The sequence below is a fragment of the Teleopsis dalmanni genome, chromosome 2, assembly GCF_002237135.1.
Source record: "Teleopsis dalmanni isolate 2A chromosome 2, ASM223713v2, whole genome shotgun sequence".
Classification (NCBI taxonomy): domain Eukaryota; kingdom Metazoa; phylum Arthropoda; class Insecta; order Diptera; family Diopsidae; genus Teleopsis; species Teleopsis dalmanni.
In genome coordinates, this window is record NC_051847.1 from 193,354,354 (window position 1) to 193,376,498 (window position 22,145).

Sequence of the window (22,145 nt, forward strand, 5' to 3'; positions counted from 1 at the left end):
ATACATGATACTATACTTGTGAAAATCCGATAAAAAAATAGTTAGCTAGACAAATCTTATTTATAATATCTCAAGCAATTTTTTTTTCAATAATTGTCACATGAAGACTTGAGCAGGTTCGGAATCACAGGATCAACCTTTATGTAAGGTAGCAAACCTACCACCGAAATAGGATGCTTTGGTCTAATCAGCCACTGTATGTGACGTTCAAATGATTCGAGTATTCACAAGAACAGCTTTGGATAGGAATGGAAATTTGATGACGACCCTACGCAATAGCGGTATCTGGAAAACATATGTGAATAGACTAAGTTCTTAAATTGTGATTATAATTTATAGAACATGCCATAATAATAACAAAAAATAATGTAAAAGTCTATTTTACCAATAATAATAATTACTACTTAATATAGATTTGAGATGAACTATATATGCACCACTCGAAAATATCTATGCAATTATATTGATTGATTGAGGGTCAATATTGATTGAGGATCATAGTATTTTTCAAAACTTTAATTCAAAAATCAATAATCAAAATAATCAATTGGTGATTGAATAATACTGAACCGACTTATCAATATTCTGCACTTAGTTAAAATTCGGTTTAGTTTTTTCGATATCGGACTTTAAAGTTGTATGATTTTACTAGAGAAAGTTACAAGTGCCATCTACTGGCCACTAGTACATGTGATGTTTAACTATAAGTAAATAACACCTATTATTATAAAGTTTGTAAGTTTAGAGCGCGATATCTGACAAACCAAGCAATGTCGACATATATCACAGTGGATAAAAATTACATAGAATATTAACAGTTCCCAAAATATGTTGTGAAATCCTTGCGTCTGAGAAATTGGAGTCACACTAGGAAAATGGACTGACATTGCAAAATAGACTTTCTATTGCGATGAGCATCATAATATGAATCAACTAAGAATTGGCAGTCAACTGTATGCTTCCAAATACAGTCCAGTCTAGTCTATATCTAGTCTTTAATTTTTTTAACTTCGTCCTAAAAAACATATTCCACTGTCTTCAATTAGTTCTTCAAATTGATCGAGCATTATGACGAAGAATTATATAGAATTCGAGCAGTTAAGCTGAATACCTCAAATGTTTGAGTTAGTCATGGATGTTCGATGATGTTCAATGATGGTTAAGCAACTTTACAGTAAATCTGATTTATGTTATATTCTATTTTCATTTTGTTTTATACAAATCCGTTTAATAAAAAGTCCTTAAAGACAGTATTATCAAATATTCCAAATCGATGATGTTCGATGATGTTGGATGATGTTTGAGCAACTGTACAGCAAATCTGATTTATGTTATATTCTATTTCCATTTTGTTTTATACAAATGCGTTTAATAGAAAGTGTTTAAAGACGGTCGAATATTTCAATTCGATGATGTTCGATGATGTTGAATGATGTTCGATGACGTTTGAGCAACTGTACAGCAAATCTGATTTATGTTATATTCTATTTCCATTTTGTTTTATACAAATGCGTTTAATAGAAAGTGTTTAAAGACGGTCGAATATTTCAATTCGATGATGTTCGATGATGTTGAATGATGTTCGATGACGTTTGAGCAACTGTACAGCAAATCTGATTTATGTTATATTCTATTTCCATTTTGTTTTATACAAATGCGTTTAATAGAAAGTGCTATTATAGAAAGTACAATTTGATCGAATATTCCAAATATTCCAATGTCAAAAACCTTCAAGCTTTGAGTAGCCTCAATAATATTTAAAACACTAAAATCCATATTAAATACGAGTACATCCATATCTGAGCACTTGAGCAATAAACGAGTATATATTGATGTAAACAGTTCTGAAAAGTTAAATACAAACTATGAATTGCACTTAAATTTTAATCATTTTATTAAAATCTAATTTTGTGGTAAAATAAAAGTAAAAGATCAGAGTTCAATGTAAAAACTTTATTGTGATTAATGGGTAATTTTCGAAAAGTCAAAACTCAAAAGTAAATTTCAGTACTTGGAATTAATAATGACAGAAATAAAACAATCATTTTGTGATAAATTTTTTTAATGAATATTTTTATTTGTTGGATTATTGACTTTTTATTGCTATTATGATAATTATTAAGTACAGATAACTTTATGTACATTATTTACACAAATCATTAATTATATGTGTGCATTTAAATTAAACTAGATATAAGACTAAATCTAGACTATGATGGTTACAATAAATAATTTTAGGCTTGCAGTGTTCTTATGAATTTTTATATCTACCAGATTTGTTGTAGCCATACGACTGAATCTGATTTTAATTATTTTTTTTTTTTGCTATGAACTTATTAAATAAATTTTTTAAAATAGTTTAATTGGCTTTGTTTTAGAAAGGAACAATATAACTAAACATATAAAAAAGTGCATAAAAACTAATTAAAAGTAAAGTTATTCAAAGAATTTACGACATTATTTTTAATTATTTAAACACTAAGTCGGAATTAAATTAGAGTTACAGTAATAGTGTCAATACTTAAAATTTTTTTAAGTAAAATTGAACACTATTTGAAAAGATGATGTTATGAAGCACAAAGGATTGTTTAAAATGCTTGATTAATTATTAAAATAATGTTGAAATATTTAAGTAGTGTTTAAATAATTATGTTTTATACTTAACTATTTAAGTAAAAATTTGTTTAGAGAAAATTATAATAGAAAATTATTAATAGGATTTTTATTGGTAGTACCAAAACACTTCAGAAATATTAAGTACTTTGATATAAGAGAAAGCAGTTGGAGAAAAGAACATACTCAATATGTACCATATAGTTCGTTAACATTAAATATCTTTTTAGACTTACTATTCTATAATATTACACTTCTCCGGACTTATTTTTATACATTTCATGATAGTATACTTTAAAATTATAATTTTGTGCTTAAATATTTTATTTAAATATATTTATTATTCTAACGAGTATTGTGAAAAATCCCTTAAATGTAAGTAATGTGTTTAAAATGTATTTAAAAGAAACTATATTTCTTTAAAACTGGTTTTAGTCTATACTTAAAATCTTTTTCAAAATATTTTTTTTACTAATTATTTTAATTATACCAATTACTAAATTAGTACTGAATTTAATTAAAATATTTAACTAAATTAAGTTTCTTCCATTTGAAATTCGACACTATTTACTCTTTACTTTAAATCTTTGCTATGAACATTATGGCAAGTAGTTAACAACTGCTAGTATCTGATGAAGATACAATTTACATAATACGAAACTAGAACTATATCTTATAACAAGCAATAAAAGTAACTTAAATCAAAAATCATTAAACAACAACTACAAGTTTAATAAATAAAATTCACAATGGACTTAATTAATGGACAATGTTCGTTAGTTTAGTCTAGTAGGTTTGCTATAACTTTAAATTAACCGACAGTACAACTTGAATCACATATTTTGTTCGTCTTCATTAAATTCTACGTTTAATATAAAAAAAAAGATTTTTTTAAATAAATATTTCCAAAAAAAAAATACAAATAAAAAAAATACATATTAAATACTTTGTGCGCTGCTCCTGCTACATTGGACTCACTTAATACACTATAAGATTTACACCTTTGACTTCAGCTGTTCATTTCGTTTGCTTATATCACGTCTAATTTATTTCTATTTTAGTTTTAAAAATGTCAGCAAAGCTTTTTGTATTAGGCTTGGATTAATTGTCGAGTCTGCTGTGTAACGCACGCCGCGTAAGTTGCCATCATTGTGGTCGACCACTCCATATTCGCCAACAATGAAACCATCGTCCGTTTTTTCTTCGACACGATATTTACGATAGTTGCGTCCCTCAACAACATAAGCAACTTTGGCATCATCTTCATCTTCGCCATTACCATTACCATTTTTATTGTGATTACCACCTCCATCCTCTGAATCAGCATCCACATCATCTCCATCTCCATCTACGACATCGTCTTCATTATGATTGTGATTGCTATTTTCATCTTCATCATAGTAGTCATTGTGACTGTTGTATTGTTTGTGTTCTGGTTGTTGTTGTTGCTGTTGTTGTTGCCTGCCATGTGCAACATTCTCAACATTGCCAACATTGGTATTTGCGTTGGTGTTATATGTTGTACTGCCACTGCGTCCACCGAAGTGACTGTGTAACGTGGCCGGAGTTGTTGTTATTGCTGGGCTAATGCCTTGCACTCCATGGGCTCGTCCGTTTGTCATAACACTTACGGACTCTTCGATTTCGTAATTCTGCTCCGGGGTCGGCTGGTACAAGTCTTCAATGTGACTGCGTTCAGTTGTAAAATGTGATTGTGCACCACTGCCCGTCGCTGTTGCCTGTGCTGTTGCTGAAGAAGAAACTGCCGATGGTGATGCCGCCGATGAATGAGCATATTTTGAAACACACTTGACTAGATCTGTGGAAAAGTAATTGTAGAAAAAAAAAATTTAAATAAATAACAAATAAAAATGTTTAAAAATTTATATAAATAAACAAAAACTATAAATATGTTGCAATGGATAAAAGTGTACAAAAAAAATAAAAATAAGTTAGTTGACAATACAGTGGAAATTTATAAACGAACATTTAATTTAGAAAAATTTATTATGATAGAAAAATATAAAAAGCTAAAGTTCTTCTTAATTTTATACGATATATACTATATGTATGTAATTCTGTCCCTTTAGGTGGAACATACAGCCTCCGTTATTACTTTAAACTTTAAACCATTGAACTCTATTTATGGACAATATTATACCGTGAAAAATTTGTATTTTTAAATATTTTAAAAAGATGGTCCACGTATATAGGAACTTTACCGATTACCAGTCACTTGGCAATAGCCAATAATGTTTTTTTTGGGAGTGACTCAAGCAATTTACAAACATTCAGTCGTTGTCCAAGTATTACTTGAGTAGCTGTTTTTTATCCGCTCAAGTGCGACCTACTGGTAAGAAAACGTAGTACCTTGTTTTCATTACTCATTACTCATAACAACCTGATAAATAAAACCGAATTTTGTGTACCGAAATCCTGTGAAGATATATACAATAAATTGGTAAGAAATTTTGTCTACAGCTAACAGGACCAAAAATTGGTTTTGAAAGGACAAAGCTATGGGATGTACAAAATAACTTACAAAAATGAGCTTTATCAATTGATGAACGCAGGTAGCATTATAAGATTCTTTAAAAAGCAAAGTTTAAAATGATGTGGTACATATTGTTAGGATATCGGAAGACAGCCTACAAAATAAAATTTTTATCGGCAACTTAACGGAAAACTAAAGAAGGCAACTATAAGGGAAAAAATTGGTTTATAGTGAAGTGATAATCACATATACAGAATAGGTGTCATCAAGTGGAAGGCAAAAACAAAAAACAATAAAAATGGAAGGTTTAGACTTTACAAAGACTGTTACGTCAATGGGGATAGTGGTATTAGAAGACTCAGTAATATTAGTTATCATTTCATTTAATGCTATTAATATTTATGTGAGGATTTTGTGAAATCTTAGGTAAATATTAAATTAATCTAAAAATAATTTATATAGTACATTCTTAATATAAAGAATAATTTGATTCCTATTTTACTAAACATTATTTTTATCCCACTGTAAAGTTAGTCATCTTCAGTTTAAAATCTCATATATAAAAAATTTGTTAATAAATTTTTCTTTTTAAACAAAATCATAATGCTTCACAAATTTATTATAGGAAAATTTACCTAAATCGCAACATACCAGCTCAAAAAGAAAACCATAAATAAAGTAACAAGGGGCTTACCTCCTCTGTTGGGCAATCCTTTGGCATTTTGATTAGAATGTTGATCCGACAGTGATGAATGTCTATGCTGATGTGGCTGCTGTTGTTGTTGCACGTTTGATAAAGTTGACGCATTTAACTCCGAACATGGCCGTTGTCTATTCAAGCCATAATTTGTTGCTGGCGGCTGTGGGGTTTTGGACTGATTCGAGTCTAAAAGATGCTTCGATGATTGTTGGGGAGCATTCAATAAATCGTAAGGTAATTTATCTAAATTGAATAATACACGACGTGCCTGGGAATTTACTGGATTATTCTGCACTCTTTGCTGATATGTGGGAGTACTAGTATATGGATGTTGTCGTGGAATGGTTTGTGGTGTTGATGGTGTTGTATGTGATTCTCCAAATGCTATGCGTGAGACTATTGCTGGACGGCGTGTGGAATGTAAATAACTACTTTTAGTATCAGGTGATTTTGTGGTGGTAGTTGTAGTAGTACTTGTTGTTGTACTGCTACCCTTATTAAGCGCTTGTGGCCAATATGTTTTCGCGGGTTCACTATATACTTTTGCTGGTTGAGAGTACACTTTCGCTGGTTCACTATAAAATTTTGAAGGTTGCCCGTAAACTTTAGCAGGTTCCGAATATACTTTTTCCGGTTGACCATAGACTTTAGCTGGTTCCGAATAGACTTTTGCAGGCTCAGAATAGAATTTAGCAGGTACACCATACATTTTAGCTGGTTCTGAATAGAACTTTGCTGGTTCCGATGTATGTACATGCGAACGTGGACGTGGTATAGGACGTAAACTTTCGCTAACATTACGTTGTGCTTCTGCTAGTATACCACCAGACTGTTGCCATGTATGCAAATCGGCTACATTTTGTGAAATCGAACTGTATGATATTGATCTTGACTGTGGTCCATGGCCTTCCTTTGTGTCATGATAGATGACTGTTTGAAATGGCAATAATTTTTCTTCCACACCAGTAGGTTGTGCTGATGTGCTACCTGTTGCTGTGCCGCCAACAGCGGCGCTATTATCAACGTGCGTGCCAGCCTGTTCATGTGTTGAAGGCGTAGCCTGATTAATGTGCGACTGATTATGAGACGTGAAATTTCTGTTGCTACTGTGATACGCGCCAGTTTGCACCGAAAGTGGTTGTACGGCTGCTGGAGCTGCTAAGACATTACGTATATTCGTTGAAGCGCTGTTCACTGAATCCGTGTCATAAAACGTATCTAAATTGGCAGCTGAATTGACGCGTGCTCTATGCTTCAGCACTGTCAATGGTTCGGCTTCCTCGATTGAAAATTCAGTTTTATGTGAACGATTGATGAAGTCGACCGCTGTCATTGGTGTTGCTGTTGTGCTATGCAAACTGGCAACTGTCTTCGTTGTTGTTGCGGTTTGTGTTGGTGTTGCTGTTGTCGTTCTCGTTGTCGTTGTTACTATAATGTTTGTTGGTTTTACTGTTGTGGATTTTGTATTGGTAACAACTTGTTTATTTTGTAGTCGTTGACTGCTAACAGCGTGCGTTATTGCATGTTTCGTTTTTTCTGCAATTTTATTAATTTCATCTGACGTTCTCACACTGCCTGCACTACTACGTTTACTCGACGATGAAACACTCACAGCAACAACCTTTATTTCATCATTATTTTGTGACTTTTGTGTTTGTTGTTTATTTGTTGGTTGTCGCTTTTGTTGAGAACTATTTTTGGTATTAATTTTCTCCTTCTGTAGATCAATTTCACGTGCCACTGCATCTACAACTGCATCATCATCATCATATTCTTCCAGAAATACTATTTTACTACCAGATGTAACATACTTAACAACTTGTTTGTCATCTGCATTTTTGAAATTTGCATTTGCTCCCTTTTCCGTTTGATCTACATTACGTTTATGGGTGTTCCTATTGTGCTGTGTACCAACTTCACTATTTTGGTCAGGTTCACTCCTGCGTATTGTTCTAATGCCATTGGTTTTTGGCGTGGACTCTGCGCTACTGAGTGCATCATCACGTTCAAGAAATATTTTAAGAAATTCATTTCCTGTAATGAGATCACTCTCCGCCGATCCTCTCATCGGTCGTGCAACTATAACCGGCACTCTAGTCAGCATCTGTAAATAAAATGAGTATCATTTTAATAAAATTCATGTTAAATGTCAAAACAATATCATACATCTTATTACTTCAGTTAGTATTGAATGCATTTGTATTGCCAGTAAGTGTTAAAAAAAACAGTTTATAATATCTTACACTGACAAATAATAAATTTTATTACCAGAGTATAGTATTTACACTCTTATTGTTAATGTTATTGCTTTATGATTTAGTTTATATGTCAAATAAATTATTATTCGAATAAATCTCAAAAATTTAATGTCAGTTTAAATTTTAATATGCGCTATATATATTTACTTTTATGGAATTTATGCAATGAATTAAATATAATAAATGAAAAATGGACAATAAATTTTTACTTGAAATTTATTATTTATATTAAATGCATTTTTATTAAATTTATTCTTTCCATAACTGAATATTTTATTCATTAATATTTTATGTTTTGACTAATTAGCACTTCATTTCAATTGAAACTTATTATATTTTAATAAATGTTTTATTTACACTTACTTATTTTAATAAAGTAATAATGAATCTTATTACATATTAATAAATGTTTTATTTGCACTTAGTTATTATAATAAAGTAATAATAGTCAACTATTTTAAGGTTATTAATTCATTCAGCATATAAATCAAAAGACTTAAGACACAAACCTTTTGCATTAGTTCGCCTCAGTCGCTTACTATGCCATATTTCTCATGTATGATTATTGATATAATTTGCATTACGTGGCTTGAATTAACGCCATTTTAACCATTACGAATTGTTATTAAAAAAAAGTTATAACGATTTTATGCTCTTGAAAATTATTTATATGCCAATAACTGTGCAGTTATATTATAAATGTTTCACATAAAATTGAAACTAATTTGCATATTATTTGCAAGAACTTTAATTTATTAACTCATACAAATCATTTATGAATAAAATACTTTCCTATAAAAGCCAACACATATATATATAATATTCTATATGTGTATGTTATTCATAAATTTTAAATAAATTTTATTAAAAACTCTATTATTAATAAATATATTCCAAATAAAAAAAAATTATATTAAATGTAATATAACAAAAACAACATCCGGCAGTAATAAAGTTAATTTTGCTGCATTGGCTATGATATAGCCAATCTGATTGTCAACATATCAACGATGTGCACTTTAATCATATACGTCTAAGCAACACCCCAACAATCCAACAACGAGATCGTTTTTGGATTTGCCTTTATCTCGGCGTGCCAGGCTGCAATTAAGTGGGCGAGTTTTTAGATCATATTTACTAGATTGTTTTTTTGTTTGTTGTTGCTTACAGTTCTAACAATTGCCAATATTTGAAATGACAAGAACAATCACATTTAAATTAAGTGCTTTGAAAGTAGATAAATTTAAATTGCATAAAAAAATGTTAAGTCGACCTTAATGACTTTATTCAATGCACTATGCTTCTGTTTAAATCGGGAAAGTAAAAATAATTTATCTTTATTTTTGCAAAATATTAAAAAGGATTTGTTTAACTCAGTCGAACCTTAAATATATTTTAAATAAATTTAATAATAGATCATTGGCAAAAGTTTAATATTTAGAAGCTTTTGAAGTGACAGCTATATAGAAATGACCGACCAATTACATGCATTACTTATGTAAATATGTAATTTTTAGTTTTGTTTAATATAATTCCATTCATAATTTAATTTAAAAATTAGCTAAAAAAAAAATTTCACGATCAATGATAAGTAATGAATGAAATTAAACTACAAAACCTAATTTCGAATAATCCCATATATCAACCACCAATGGTCTTTTCAAAATGTTACTTGGTTGAATCAAAAAAATGAATGAATCAATTAATGTTTATTTTTTCTGCTTCCAAGTAGCACCTATCAAGTGCCAGTCTTGACAAAATCAATTTTTCGTACACTGATTAAGAAGTAACCTTATATTTGTTTAGCGAATTTTCTTTTAGGACGAAAATGACTCGAAGGATATTTTGTTAAAACCACTTACACAAGAATAGCTTTGCGCAATCACAGAACGTTCAAAAGTATAATTGCAAAAATAACTTATACAAAGACATTGGAAGACAATTTACGCTCTAGACATCTGGGTCTCCAGCAGTAACAAGTTAAATGACCAAAATTAAGGTTGTAAAGGGTTAACAAATAGTTATTATTTAAAGAGATATGAACTTCATGTCATCAACAAACTGAAATAATTATATAAATATTTTTCTATTAGACATCTTTCTACAAATTCTTCCTTCCTTCTTAAAGAGCGCACCATACGAAAGGCTCTAAGTTTTGAATATGGTTTATTGATAGTGTAAGCTTATTTCATCCATGATAATAAAATTCATTAATGCGAATTGTTAATTGAATCAACTCGGAAATGTAGTTTGTACTATAAGTAAATGTATCATAAGTATTAGTATGTACTATAACTATTATAAGTATTAGTATAGCTCTGATATATGGTATATATCGGTACTAAATATCGAAATTTTAAGATACTTAGGAAGTAATCCAGATTTATTTTGTCCTGGCCCCATACTAACAACTGCAAATACCAGAATTTATTGATTTTATTTATAAAATCAAACCTTTAATCTTTACTCTATCAACTGGTCAACATTGGAAAATTCTTCGAGTATTGGAAATTTAAAGAAATTTTTTGTTGGGGACTTGAACTCTATTTTTGTTAAGTTTCTCTGTTTCTGTTACTTTATTAGTCAATTATTAGATATTCTCAAAAACATTACTCATAATTAATTTAAACTTTCATTTATATAAATTTCACACACGTTTACTCGACTTCCTATTTCGAGTGATGCCATTAGCGTTACGATCTTTATTTTATATCGTAACAATTATACATTACTGCAGCAGTATCATTTGCTGAACTTAATCCTATTCGCTGGTATAAAAATTCTTGAGCATTTCTAAATACTTCGTAATGACAATTTTGACTATATTGGCCCGACGACCATTAGTCATGAACTGACGTAACAAAAACCGAGTATAATGGAATGCAAAATTGTAAAATTAATAAAAATATTTAAACAGCTTTTGTTATCTCATATCTGTTCCAAATGATTTTTACATCTCTTTACGAAGGTTGTTGATGTCATTAACTTATAAACCCATGAAATTGGCTATATCTACTCTAGTCTCAAATTACTCATTTTGAGAGGTCCACTAACTAACGAGCTAATGAAATTGTCTATATCTACTCTGAACACAAAAAGCTTATCTTGTTGAGAATAAATATACTAAGAAAAGCTCTTAATTTGACACATAAAATTGCATTTTCATATACAAGTATTATGCATTTTGTACATATAATTTGAAAATGTTTATTAAATAATATTATTAATATATTACAAATATTAATATATTAAATAGTAAACAATATTAAATATAAAAAAGTAAATAATCCTGTGATAGAAAGATAACATAATCCAAAGAAAAAGTCTTTTTCTAAACCAACAATAAAATGAGAGAATGGCGAGAGTAAATGCTTTGAAATGACCTATTAGAAATGACCTATTAGAAATGACCTATTAGAAATGACCTATTAGAAATGACTCATTTGGTGTCAGTGTAGCACAAATGTGCGTTAGATCCGGTGCTTAATGATATCATATACTTTATTGTAAGTAAATAAATTTTTTAATCCCAACTCAGCAATGATTTACTGTATAAATATCACAACTATATTATTAAGTACAAAATGAAGCTAAATCTCATATAACATTAAAAATAATAATAGTGTATATATATAGCTATTATGTCAGATGAACTTAATGTATCATATGATGGAGTGTAGTGCAAGACAAAAGATTTAATAGCACTAACATTGAATTATAAACACCTTCGCATAGGCGATCGTATTACTAAGCAATTTTCATAAACGAAGCTTTTGTTGTTCTATTGGTCAAACGGACAGACTGCCTTTTAAGTATAAAATTGCAGAGGTACACACACATAAGCTTTTGTTACAATTAACTTGTCCCACAGTATTAAGTCATTTTTAATTGGAATTTAACATTGACATAAAAGCACTGAAAGGAATTCAATTGTAAAAATTATTAAGCAGAAAAAATAAAATTATAACAAACCTTAAATAAACAAATAAAGCGGCATTTAAAGAACCAAAAAAAAAAAAACAAAAAAAACAAAACAGTGACAAATATATTTTATTACCTTTGATTAAAGTCATAACCTCCTTAAAATAGCAAAATGCTTTAAGTGTTTTAACATTTAATGTTAAAATTAACAGAATTGTCTAAGAATAGATTTGAACATACATACACTTAACACCTATTGTGCTTGATCCGTACATTTGAACTTCTATGAACCGTTTTTGTCAAAGGAATTCCTTGACGTCATTGCGGCTTAAGGCCAAATATAGCAGTGAGTGAACTTTATGAATAATAAGCCAAATATAAAATACACAAAATAATCCTGTTATATAAAAATAATAATAATGGAAAGAATGATTATTGTTCTGTTGCTTTTAGTACTCTTGACACTTGTCATTAAATTGTGAAAGGCTTTTTTGTGGCAAAGTGCGGGCAGACTACGCCTGCAGGAAACGAACGATTGTACTAGAAACGATCGATTTGTATGGCTTCTGTTTCTGTTCTAAATTGCGACATTGTGTTGATTTAACAGCGAACGAAGAACAAGCATTTAATGTCATTTATCATTTAATTGTTGCGCTTTCACAACAATCGCCACATATTCCATTGACAATTTTCACGCCTGTCAACTTAGCGGAAGTCTTGGCCAATTAACGTATCTCTTGCTTATGTATCGCGGCTAAATAATTAGTTTTAACGTTTTGTCAAATTAGCTTAATGTTTTGTTAAAGTAGCCATAACGAAGTAGTATGGTCTTGTCTTTGAGGCGTTTAAGGCGTGTAAGTGATGTTAAGCCGTCAAGTGGTGCGAGAACTGCAGCATATGGCAAGGCAAACAATATCCGCATCGCTGTTATATATATAGCATGTATCTTACAATAAAGACACCCGCTCATGTTTCATATTTCATGTTTTATTAAAGAAATTTATCATAAATATTGTTGATTAATAATTATTATTGGCACGATTATGATCTTGTATCTTGCGGTATTCTTTTTATTTTATTAATAACTTCTTTACTAAAATAGCATTTCAAGTGCTGTTCATTTACACAAGTTTTCGATACAAAATAAAAAACAAAAACGAAATTGTACTCATAAGGCAAGACAAGATTGAAAATATTGTATATTTCCATTATAATTAAATGCCACTGCACTACATACCATTATAACTTGTTCATTTTGGCTAATTAATGTTGCCACTTCGCATTGTTTTTAGTTAGCGGCTGATGGTTGACAGTTGACAGCTTGACAAATTCAAAAAAAAAACATTGTTATACTTTAAATTTGCAATTAATTATTGTTAATTTATTTCAAAATTTTAATTGTTATCGGAAGTTCTAAATTTAGCTGATTTAAGTGATTTATTAATTGCTTACAAGATATTTATTTGCTCAACAGCAAAGTGATGCAATTACTTTATTATTATTTTTAAAATAAATTTAAAACTATTTTTGAATCCGTTTTATTACTTAATAAAATTGAAATCTTAATATCGTATTAAAAAGAAATATAAAATATATAAAAATTTATTGTATTTGGTGACACATGCACAACAAGTAAGCACAAGAACAAAAGACTTAAGCAACGAACTTGTTTTAAGTTTTAACTTTCTCGAAAGTTAAATTTGCAAATTAGAGAATTTAGAATTTTTATGTATCAAAATCAAAAGCAAAGAAAATAATATTAAAATTTAATTTAAAAATAAACAATAAAATAAATAAATGCAAAAATATAACATATTGAACGATTTATCAAAAAAAATAATTAAAAATAAAAAAAAAAGAAAATAGCTAAATATATATATAGAAACTGAAAAAATAAACTTGTTCCTAACCGCACTAAACTCGTTTAATTAAATTTAATTTTATGCTAACTACAAAGATTTTATTTCTATTTATTTTTGCCACAAATTTTATGCTCTCTTGTCTGTATTTTTAGTTTAAAATATGTGAATAATCAGAAAAATATGTTGAAAAAAAATTAAAATCATTAGTAAAGTTATGATTATTTTGTAGCTGTTTTAATTGTAATCAAAATGTTTATAATATTCTTAAATACTAATACGTGTCTACAAAAACCAAAAAAAAAACGTTTTCCTTAGAACGTTGAACGTAGCTCACGTTTAAGGTCACTAATGAATATTCAAATTATACGATTTTCGTTCGATAAAAACAAAGCCTAACAGATCAGACTAAAATTTATATGTAAATAAAAATACTCGTAATGTAATAAAGCGTCAGAATTATGATGTTATTTTCAAAATTTGTATATTACAACATCTTGACATACATAAAAAAAATAGAACAAAATGTAATTTGTTGATTTGTGCCTAACTGTATATGTACAACGTGTTTATGTATAAAAATACTTCCTTGAAGTACGAGTCGTAAACAGGAATTAAAATATATATTTTGAAAAATTACTATATGGCTTAATATTTTGGATTATATATTTTCTGATAAATATGAATTATATAAATTACATTAACTTAGAAATAATGTTTTTAAAGTTCTCTCTGTCTCTACCCATAAATACCAAGTCTTCAATCCTTCTTAACCCAGTCCAGTATCGGATGTTCCTTAACCAAGACATTTGTTTAATTATTAACTAAAAAATATGTATTATATATGAAAAATAAATCAAATATATACAATTTGAAGGATAACAAAAATTGTTTAAGACTGACTGTAGGGTTATATATCACTTACATTATGAGATTTAATTGAAGTAGTTATCGGGATAAAAGCTTTCTTTTAGTTATTAAATCGTAGATATACCATGTATGAATAGAATTTCTATTTGGTAGAGTTTGATGTCAACAACTTAAATACCGTTAATGTTCTTACGATATATAAAGTTTATTAAAAATTATTTAACACTGTGCTGGATTTATTATAGTATTTTCACATTGTAAGATTTCAAGTAGATTAAAACAAAGTGTCGCTAATGTAGTTACTAGATTACAAATATACCATGAAATTTACCATTCATAATAATGTTAATTCACGTGCAAATTAAAATTTAATTTCTATGCAACCTTACAAATATCGTAATATCGTAGATTTTTTTACGATAAAATTAGAACAAAATCCAGTCAAGTTTAAAACGATTTTCGTGAAACTATAGTCCTTTCACTTGTGGTAAATATCATTATTCCTGACTTAAGATATATTAACTCATATCAGAGTTTTTAAGTGGATGTAGAAAGTTTGTCTTTATCGATGATCGGATCATGCAAATATGCAAAAAATATTTATTTGTAGATATTTTTGAGGGAATGAACCCAAGTAAGCTAAAACTTTTTTAGAGAAAAATTTTTCATTTTATTAAGGACCTAAACTGCTATGAGTATTTCAACCCACAGTAGACAAGAGATAGGTTAGCCATTTTTCAAAACAATGGTCTTTGAATACCAATTGTGTATGGAATCAAGAACCTAAACTGTCTTAATTTGGACTATCTTAATATATGTAGTTAATTTTTATAAGAATATATCGCCCACTTGAAATACTTGAATTAAAATGCAATTCTATATATATTCCAAAACAATATTAGGTGTAAAACAAGGCAGTATTATTATTTATTCGGCCTATAAAATATTTAAGGATTATTAATATGAGAAAGTGACACTAATATCTTCAAGAACTTTCCTAAGTAACCAACTTATAATTAAATCTGTGAGATCATACTATTATATCAGTATATCTTAATTTTTTTAGAGTAGTTATAAGTTTTTTAATTATTTTTAATTGGTTAAAAAAAAAGGCTGAGGGAAATAGAAAACAAAAGCTTATAGATTAATTTTTATTATTGTTTTTAGGATTATATAGTTAACTATAAAGTATGAACGACTCTTCGAAGTTTCTTTGACTTCTTTCTCAGAACAGTGTATTATATAGTTAACTATAAAGTATGAACGACTCTTCGAAGTTTCTTTGACTTCTTTCTCAGAACAGTGTATTATTACTACTACTTCAACCACAATTAATTTTTTAATTGTTGATTTAATAATAAATTATAATTGCAAAATAAATCAATAATTTTTATATTTAGGATAAAAATTATATCACCTTATATCATAAATCATAATCACATTAATTAATCACATATTTTTAAAACTAAATCATTATATCGAATTTAAAATTAAATATAGAAGACACGATTTTAAAGCTGTATAGTATATAATTTAAATCTTTAAAAATGCTTATTGAGGTTTCTCATACGACCAATTTATGTAATTAAAAATGTGATATATTACCAAAATTAATTATATCTGAAGAGTATTCATCTGCAAATATTAAAAACGTTTAATTTTACAACAACTAGAATGTAATCAATTTCTTGGAATACAAATACAGTCAAACTTCCATAACTCGAAGTACCATTATGCGAAGAAAAGGTTTGACTTTTGGAGACTTCGAGTTAGAAAAAAAAATTTTTTTTTTTATTTTTGAAAGAAACTAGAATTTTAAGAAATTTATTTATTTATTTGAAATCAAATACAGCACAAAAGTTATAGTGAAGTAAAATATTCGGAAATTAGGGTTTGGGATTTTTATTTATTTTTCTTATTTTCAGTAAAAAGAGATTCCAATTTATACCAAGTCTTCTGCTTCATTCTTGGAGGGCTGATAAATAATTACATCCACAGAAACCTCATTAACACTTCCCGTGGCGCTTAGAATCAGATCCACTAAAGCTCAATATTATCGTCTTCTGTAGGAAAGCTTGGTGTACAAATTTCATTGTCAAGCTCAATATAATCGTTAAGAGTAGCATTGTAAGTTATTTAATTTGCTTTAAACCACGAAATGCCAGCGACTGGCATTTACATGAAGAAGCAACATAAGAAACAAATATTAAACATTTGGTTTGGAAAAAGGGACTTCCCCTAACACCAAAATGGACTCATACTTAAAACAAAAATTTGACTTATAGAATGCACTTTCTCACATTTCTACAATAGTTTTATTCTTTTATATAGAAATTTGCAGAATTCTATGTAATTTGCTCTCTAAAACACTGTTCCACATTTTTTAGTTCGAGTTATAGAAAAATTCGGGTTATAGAAGTTTGAGTTATGGAAGTTTGACTGTAAAATAATATTTTATTATCACTTGTTTATTTTCTTGAGTAAGTGACCCTTTATATTATAAAGCTTTAGAAATTTTAAGGTATTTATCAGTAAAATAAATTTAGTTTAAAACTCTAGTAAATCATAAATTATTAGTTAGAAAGTACTTTATATATTTTCGGTACTACTAAGTATTTAAATAAAGTCATTTTAATAAAGTAACCTGTTATACCTGTATATAATTAAACAAAACCATATAATGAAATGAAATATATTTAGTAAACATTTTTATTTCAGATAAATCTAAAAACAATTAATTTTATGTATTCCAATTCGTTGCCAAATAACTAAAGACTGCTTTAAGCACCTACATTGGGCTCAGAAAACCCTTTATTAAGACCATTAAATTTTTAATTATATCTTGTCATAATCTTTTGTTTAGTTCCTGTCCTATGTAATTATTGCATTTGCTTGCCTTTTGCAATGAAACGTGCGAAGTGCTCGAATGCATTAAGTTTTTGCTTTTTATGGCAGATTTTCATTTTGATTTCGCGAACAATACGAATGGCTCGAACAATAAAATCTCTATAACTACTGACTTACAACTTACAAAAAAGCGCAACTGGTGGCAAACCCATAATCACAAACCTTTACTAATCAAAAATAAAATGGTTACAAATTTATTTGTTAAATCAAAGAAAAACTGAGGCTTTTTCCTCAGAGCTGCCATTTACAACTGTAACAGCAGAATATTAAGTAGTGAATGAAGTGTGGCAACTTTGCGAGCAAAGTGAAGGTTCCAGTTGGCACGCTGACCGCTTTGTACTTTTAAAGCAACGATTAATGGTAATGGGAAAATTGTCAGGAGAATGTGGAATATATTTGCTTCAGATTGGTCGGACTTATATATATTTATAATATTGATTAAATGCATAAATATATAAAACATATGACTAAAGTCGTACTCGTAATGTATCTTAGTTTATTGTTTGAAATGTTATTTATCTACTTGTATCATATTATTTTTAACTAATTAAAGACATTTAAAATAAGTTATAATGAATAAAATAAATTATATAGATTGCCATGTAACACTACGATACAAAAAATTACACTTTAAGTTACTTTAAGTTACTTTAAGTTACTTACTTTAAGTTACTCTATTTCCTGCAATCAAATATCAAATTTTGATATTAATTAGACATAAAAAACATTGATTACTTCTCAAAAACGCCCAATAAGTCAATTATCTTCAGTTTACCACAATATTGCAATAGTTTTTAGGCTGAAGAGGTAAGATGTAACACGACACCACAATATTTATATTTTCAGCACAGAATTTGACTCTTGAGTCAATCTAATATCGTAAGACACGGCAGTGATGTTAAGCAGTGCAAGTCAAGCGGCTATTAAATCACACAGAAACACAAAAAAATAAATAAAAATTAATAGTGTTACAACGCTCTTTAACGTTATTCTAATTTAACGTTTAGATCATACTAATATCGTATTAAATTGTAGTGGTGATAAACAGTGTAAATCAAGCTACCATCAAATCACTCAGATATATAAAGACAAAATAAAAATCAGTAGTTGCCTGTTCATCTCTCAATGATGTAAAAGAAATAAATACCGTTCCTTAAATTCAACTTCTGTTATTCTAATATCGTAAAATATTGTAAAGGTGAAAGCGGTGTAAGACAAGCTACCATCAAATCACTGAGCAACATAAAGACAAAATCAAAATCAGTATTGTTGCACTGCTCATCTCTCAATGAGATAAAACAAGTCAATAACGATTATCTGATTTAACTTCTACATTATTCTAATATCATAAGATATAAAAGAGGTGATAAGCAGTGTACGTCAAGCTCAAAAATCAGTATCAATGCACTGAAATAAGTCAGTAACATTTATCTGATTTGACTTCTACGTTATTCTAATATCGTGAAATATAATAGAGGTTATAAGCAGTGTAAGTGAAGCTTTTATCGAATCACTCAGATATATAAAGACAAACTTAAAATCAGTATCATTGCACCACTCATTTCTTGATAAGATAAATAAATTAAATAACGTTTAATAACGTTTAATACCGTTTAATAACGTTCAATATAGTATAGTATCGTAAAACATAGTAGGTGTGATAAGCAGTGTGAATCTATTATAAAATCACTCAAAAACATAAAGATAAAATTAACATGAGATAAAGTTTAGAGATAAGAGATACAAGAAATAAAAAACATTTATCTAATTTAACTTCCAGCTCATTTATAAGTCCAAGAAACCTATACGAGTACTTTTATGGGCCCTCGTTAAAAATTTAATTCACATCTAGGCAAGAGTATAGCCCGATCAAAACAAATCAGGGGTGGGTGGCACACTCTGAGTTTATATTCGAATCAGTAAAAATGAAGTGTCATAATAAAATATAACGTATTTTTTGTATTTTTAGTTTAAGTTAAATTTTAGTATTTTTCAATCAATCAATGATTAAAGATATAATTTCCAAAGAACATTTCGGTTTCCAAGAAAACCTTTCCATTGAACTCCAGCTGGTTAAAATTTCTCAAATTACAACAAAAAAAGAGCTCAGTGAAGTGAATTCTCCAGATTTCGCTAAGATGTTTGATAAGACATGGCATAATGAATTGATCATAAAACTTAAAAATTATATTATTTCTGTTGAAATGATCAAACTTTTAGCTAAATTTTTTTTAAATAGAGAACTCTTGGGCAAAATCTAAAGCCACTATTTAACTACAAAGAATCATAATATTTATTGAATTATTAGTATATTAAATTAATAAATATAATCATATATTAATTGATAAATTACTGATCATAAAAATTCAAATCTATCATTTGGTCGCAAAGTAGTAATTTATATTGGTAGATATTCTTGGAAGTCTAGCAAAGGCAAAACTCATTTCCGGGCTTATCTTTATTCGACTAAAATTGTTTTCGTGCAATATCATATCGTATGTTATCGCATGACCACCTACTGCCTAGTACCATTGCTTTCGTTCCGTATTACCCGAGATTTTTAAATCAATGTTTTACATATCAATTCACTTTGATGAAAGATTAGAATGCAGATACATTTAAAGATTTTATTATCGATTTTAATTGCACTCACATTGAAATCTATAAAATCCTTTCTTAAAAATAAAATTATCTAACAATGAAAATTACCACATAATGCATTAAAACATTTCAAAATGAAAAGCATACGGAACTCAAAGCTAAAATATATAATATAATGCCATTCTTAAAGACACAAGTTCTCGTTTCTGTATTAGTACAGTGAACTGTGACTTTATTTAAAAATGTATTAAAATTAAGAGAATATTTAATAATGCAATATACTATATACTATATATGTATAAATTAGAATGCTGTTAATATGCACTTCCAATCTCTTGCCACCAAGGCAAATTACAGTCTTTGTATTGAAGCCGCATTCATAATTGCAGCCAAAGTTACAGTTTCAGTTTCAGTCTCAGTGGCAGTTGCAGTTGCAATTATGAAATTCTAGCAAAATGCATGCCGCTGTGTGCAAGAAATAATAAAAAATCGCGTGCAATTATTTGATACTTAATAAGCAATCAATGATATCAAAAACAAAATCTAAAATTTTAAAAATATTCAATTCAATTATTATTTTAGTTTAATACTCGTTACAATTGATTTCCGTTTTATTTCATTTGATTGAAAATAATCAGGCAATAAAATATTTTTGCTTTTTTTGTTTTGATTTGAAGTATTTGCATTATTATTTAAATAATAGATCAAATCATAGGCAACAGGTTGATAGACTATACCATACTGACTAGCTTAATACAAAACTAAGTACTAACAGATATTTTGTTCATTTTCATAAGTAGTAGATATAGTTGAGTTCGAAAGGTTATGTTATTGTTGGAAAGTGAAAGCAAATAAGCTCTTTTTAACTGAAAGGCTGCACAGATAGTTGATCACTAGAAGAACATTCATTCTTTTTTAAATCATTTTTAAATTTACATTTCATTTTTCACATAAACCTAACTTAAAGTCGACTTTGTAATCAGGAAATTACAATGCGACTATAAGAGCGATAGTTTCACTTTTCACATTAATCGTTAGAATGAAATACGATTAGTATGTTATTATAATTACAAATATTTTACTTTATATTTTATTAGTGGTGCCATTAAGTGACCTTAAAGCTAGTACCTTCAACTTTTCGAAGACCTTGCTGAAATGAACAGGGTTCACTTAAAATGAATCTCAGGACACAGTGGATCTAAGGGAAATGAGAAAGCAGACGAACTAACCAGAAAAGGCCTCATATCTTATTGGGCCACAAACATTCTGCGGTTCTTTATGAAGCTTTTTCAAACTTAAAAGTAAAGAATGGTTGGAAAGTGCAGCTCAGACTGATGGGGATCTGTAATTGCCTACAGACAAGCTTAAGAATTCATGCCGAATCGATCAAAAGCTAGAATAAGGGAGCTACTAATACTGAACAAAAAAGGCACTTGTCAAAGAGTTCTTCACTGAACATTACAGAGTCAAAAAACATCTATCGAATCTAGATATTACAAGAGACGTTAGCTGCAGACTTTGTTGCGAAGAAGAGGAAACAGCAAAACACATTCTGTCTCACTGTAATAGTCTCGCCATCCTCAGACTTCGGTACTTATCCACTCAGCCTATCCACTAATAACGGAAATAGACAACATCTCATAAAGGCGTTTTTAATTGTAACTCATCTATGGAACTAAAGTGGGTATGTCACAATAATCATTAAAGGATGCAGTGACGTGGTGACAAGTTCCTAACCCGTAATTAAATCTAATCTAATCTGATTATCAATCATCAATTAAAATTGTTGAAATTTAATTTGAATGCTAAAAAAACGAAAAAATATATAATATAACCATAACCATATAGTCATGATTAAAGATATAATTTCCAAAGAACATTTCGGATTCCAAGAAAACCTTTCTATTGAACTCCAGCTGGTT

The 22,145-nt window shown here is 28.7% G+C and overlaps 1 protein-coding gene across 1 annotated transcript in view; it reads right to left on the reverse strand.

The window, feature by feature from the left end:
* Positions 1 to 3,376: 3,376 nt before the first annotated feature.
* LOC119685393 (nuclear pore complex protein DDB_G0274915-like) overlaps positions 3,377 to 22,145 on the reverse strand; it is a 43,858-nt gene continuing 25,089 nt past the window's right edge. The window contains exons 3-4 of the mRNA XM_038099657.1: positions 5,802 to 7,911; positions 3,377 to 4,432 (exon numbers count right to left, since the gene is read on the reverse strand). Of these exons, the coding sequence (XP_037955585.1) occupies positions 3,666 to 4,432; positions 5,802 to 7,911 (2,877 nt within the window). The 3' untranslated portion in view covers positions 3,377 to 3,665. The remainder of the gene's footprint in view (positions 4,433 to 5,801; positions 7,912 to 22,145) is intronic.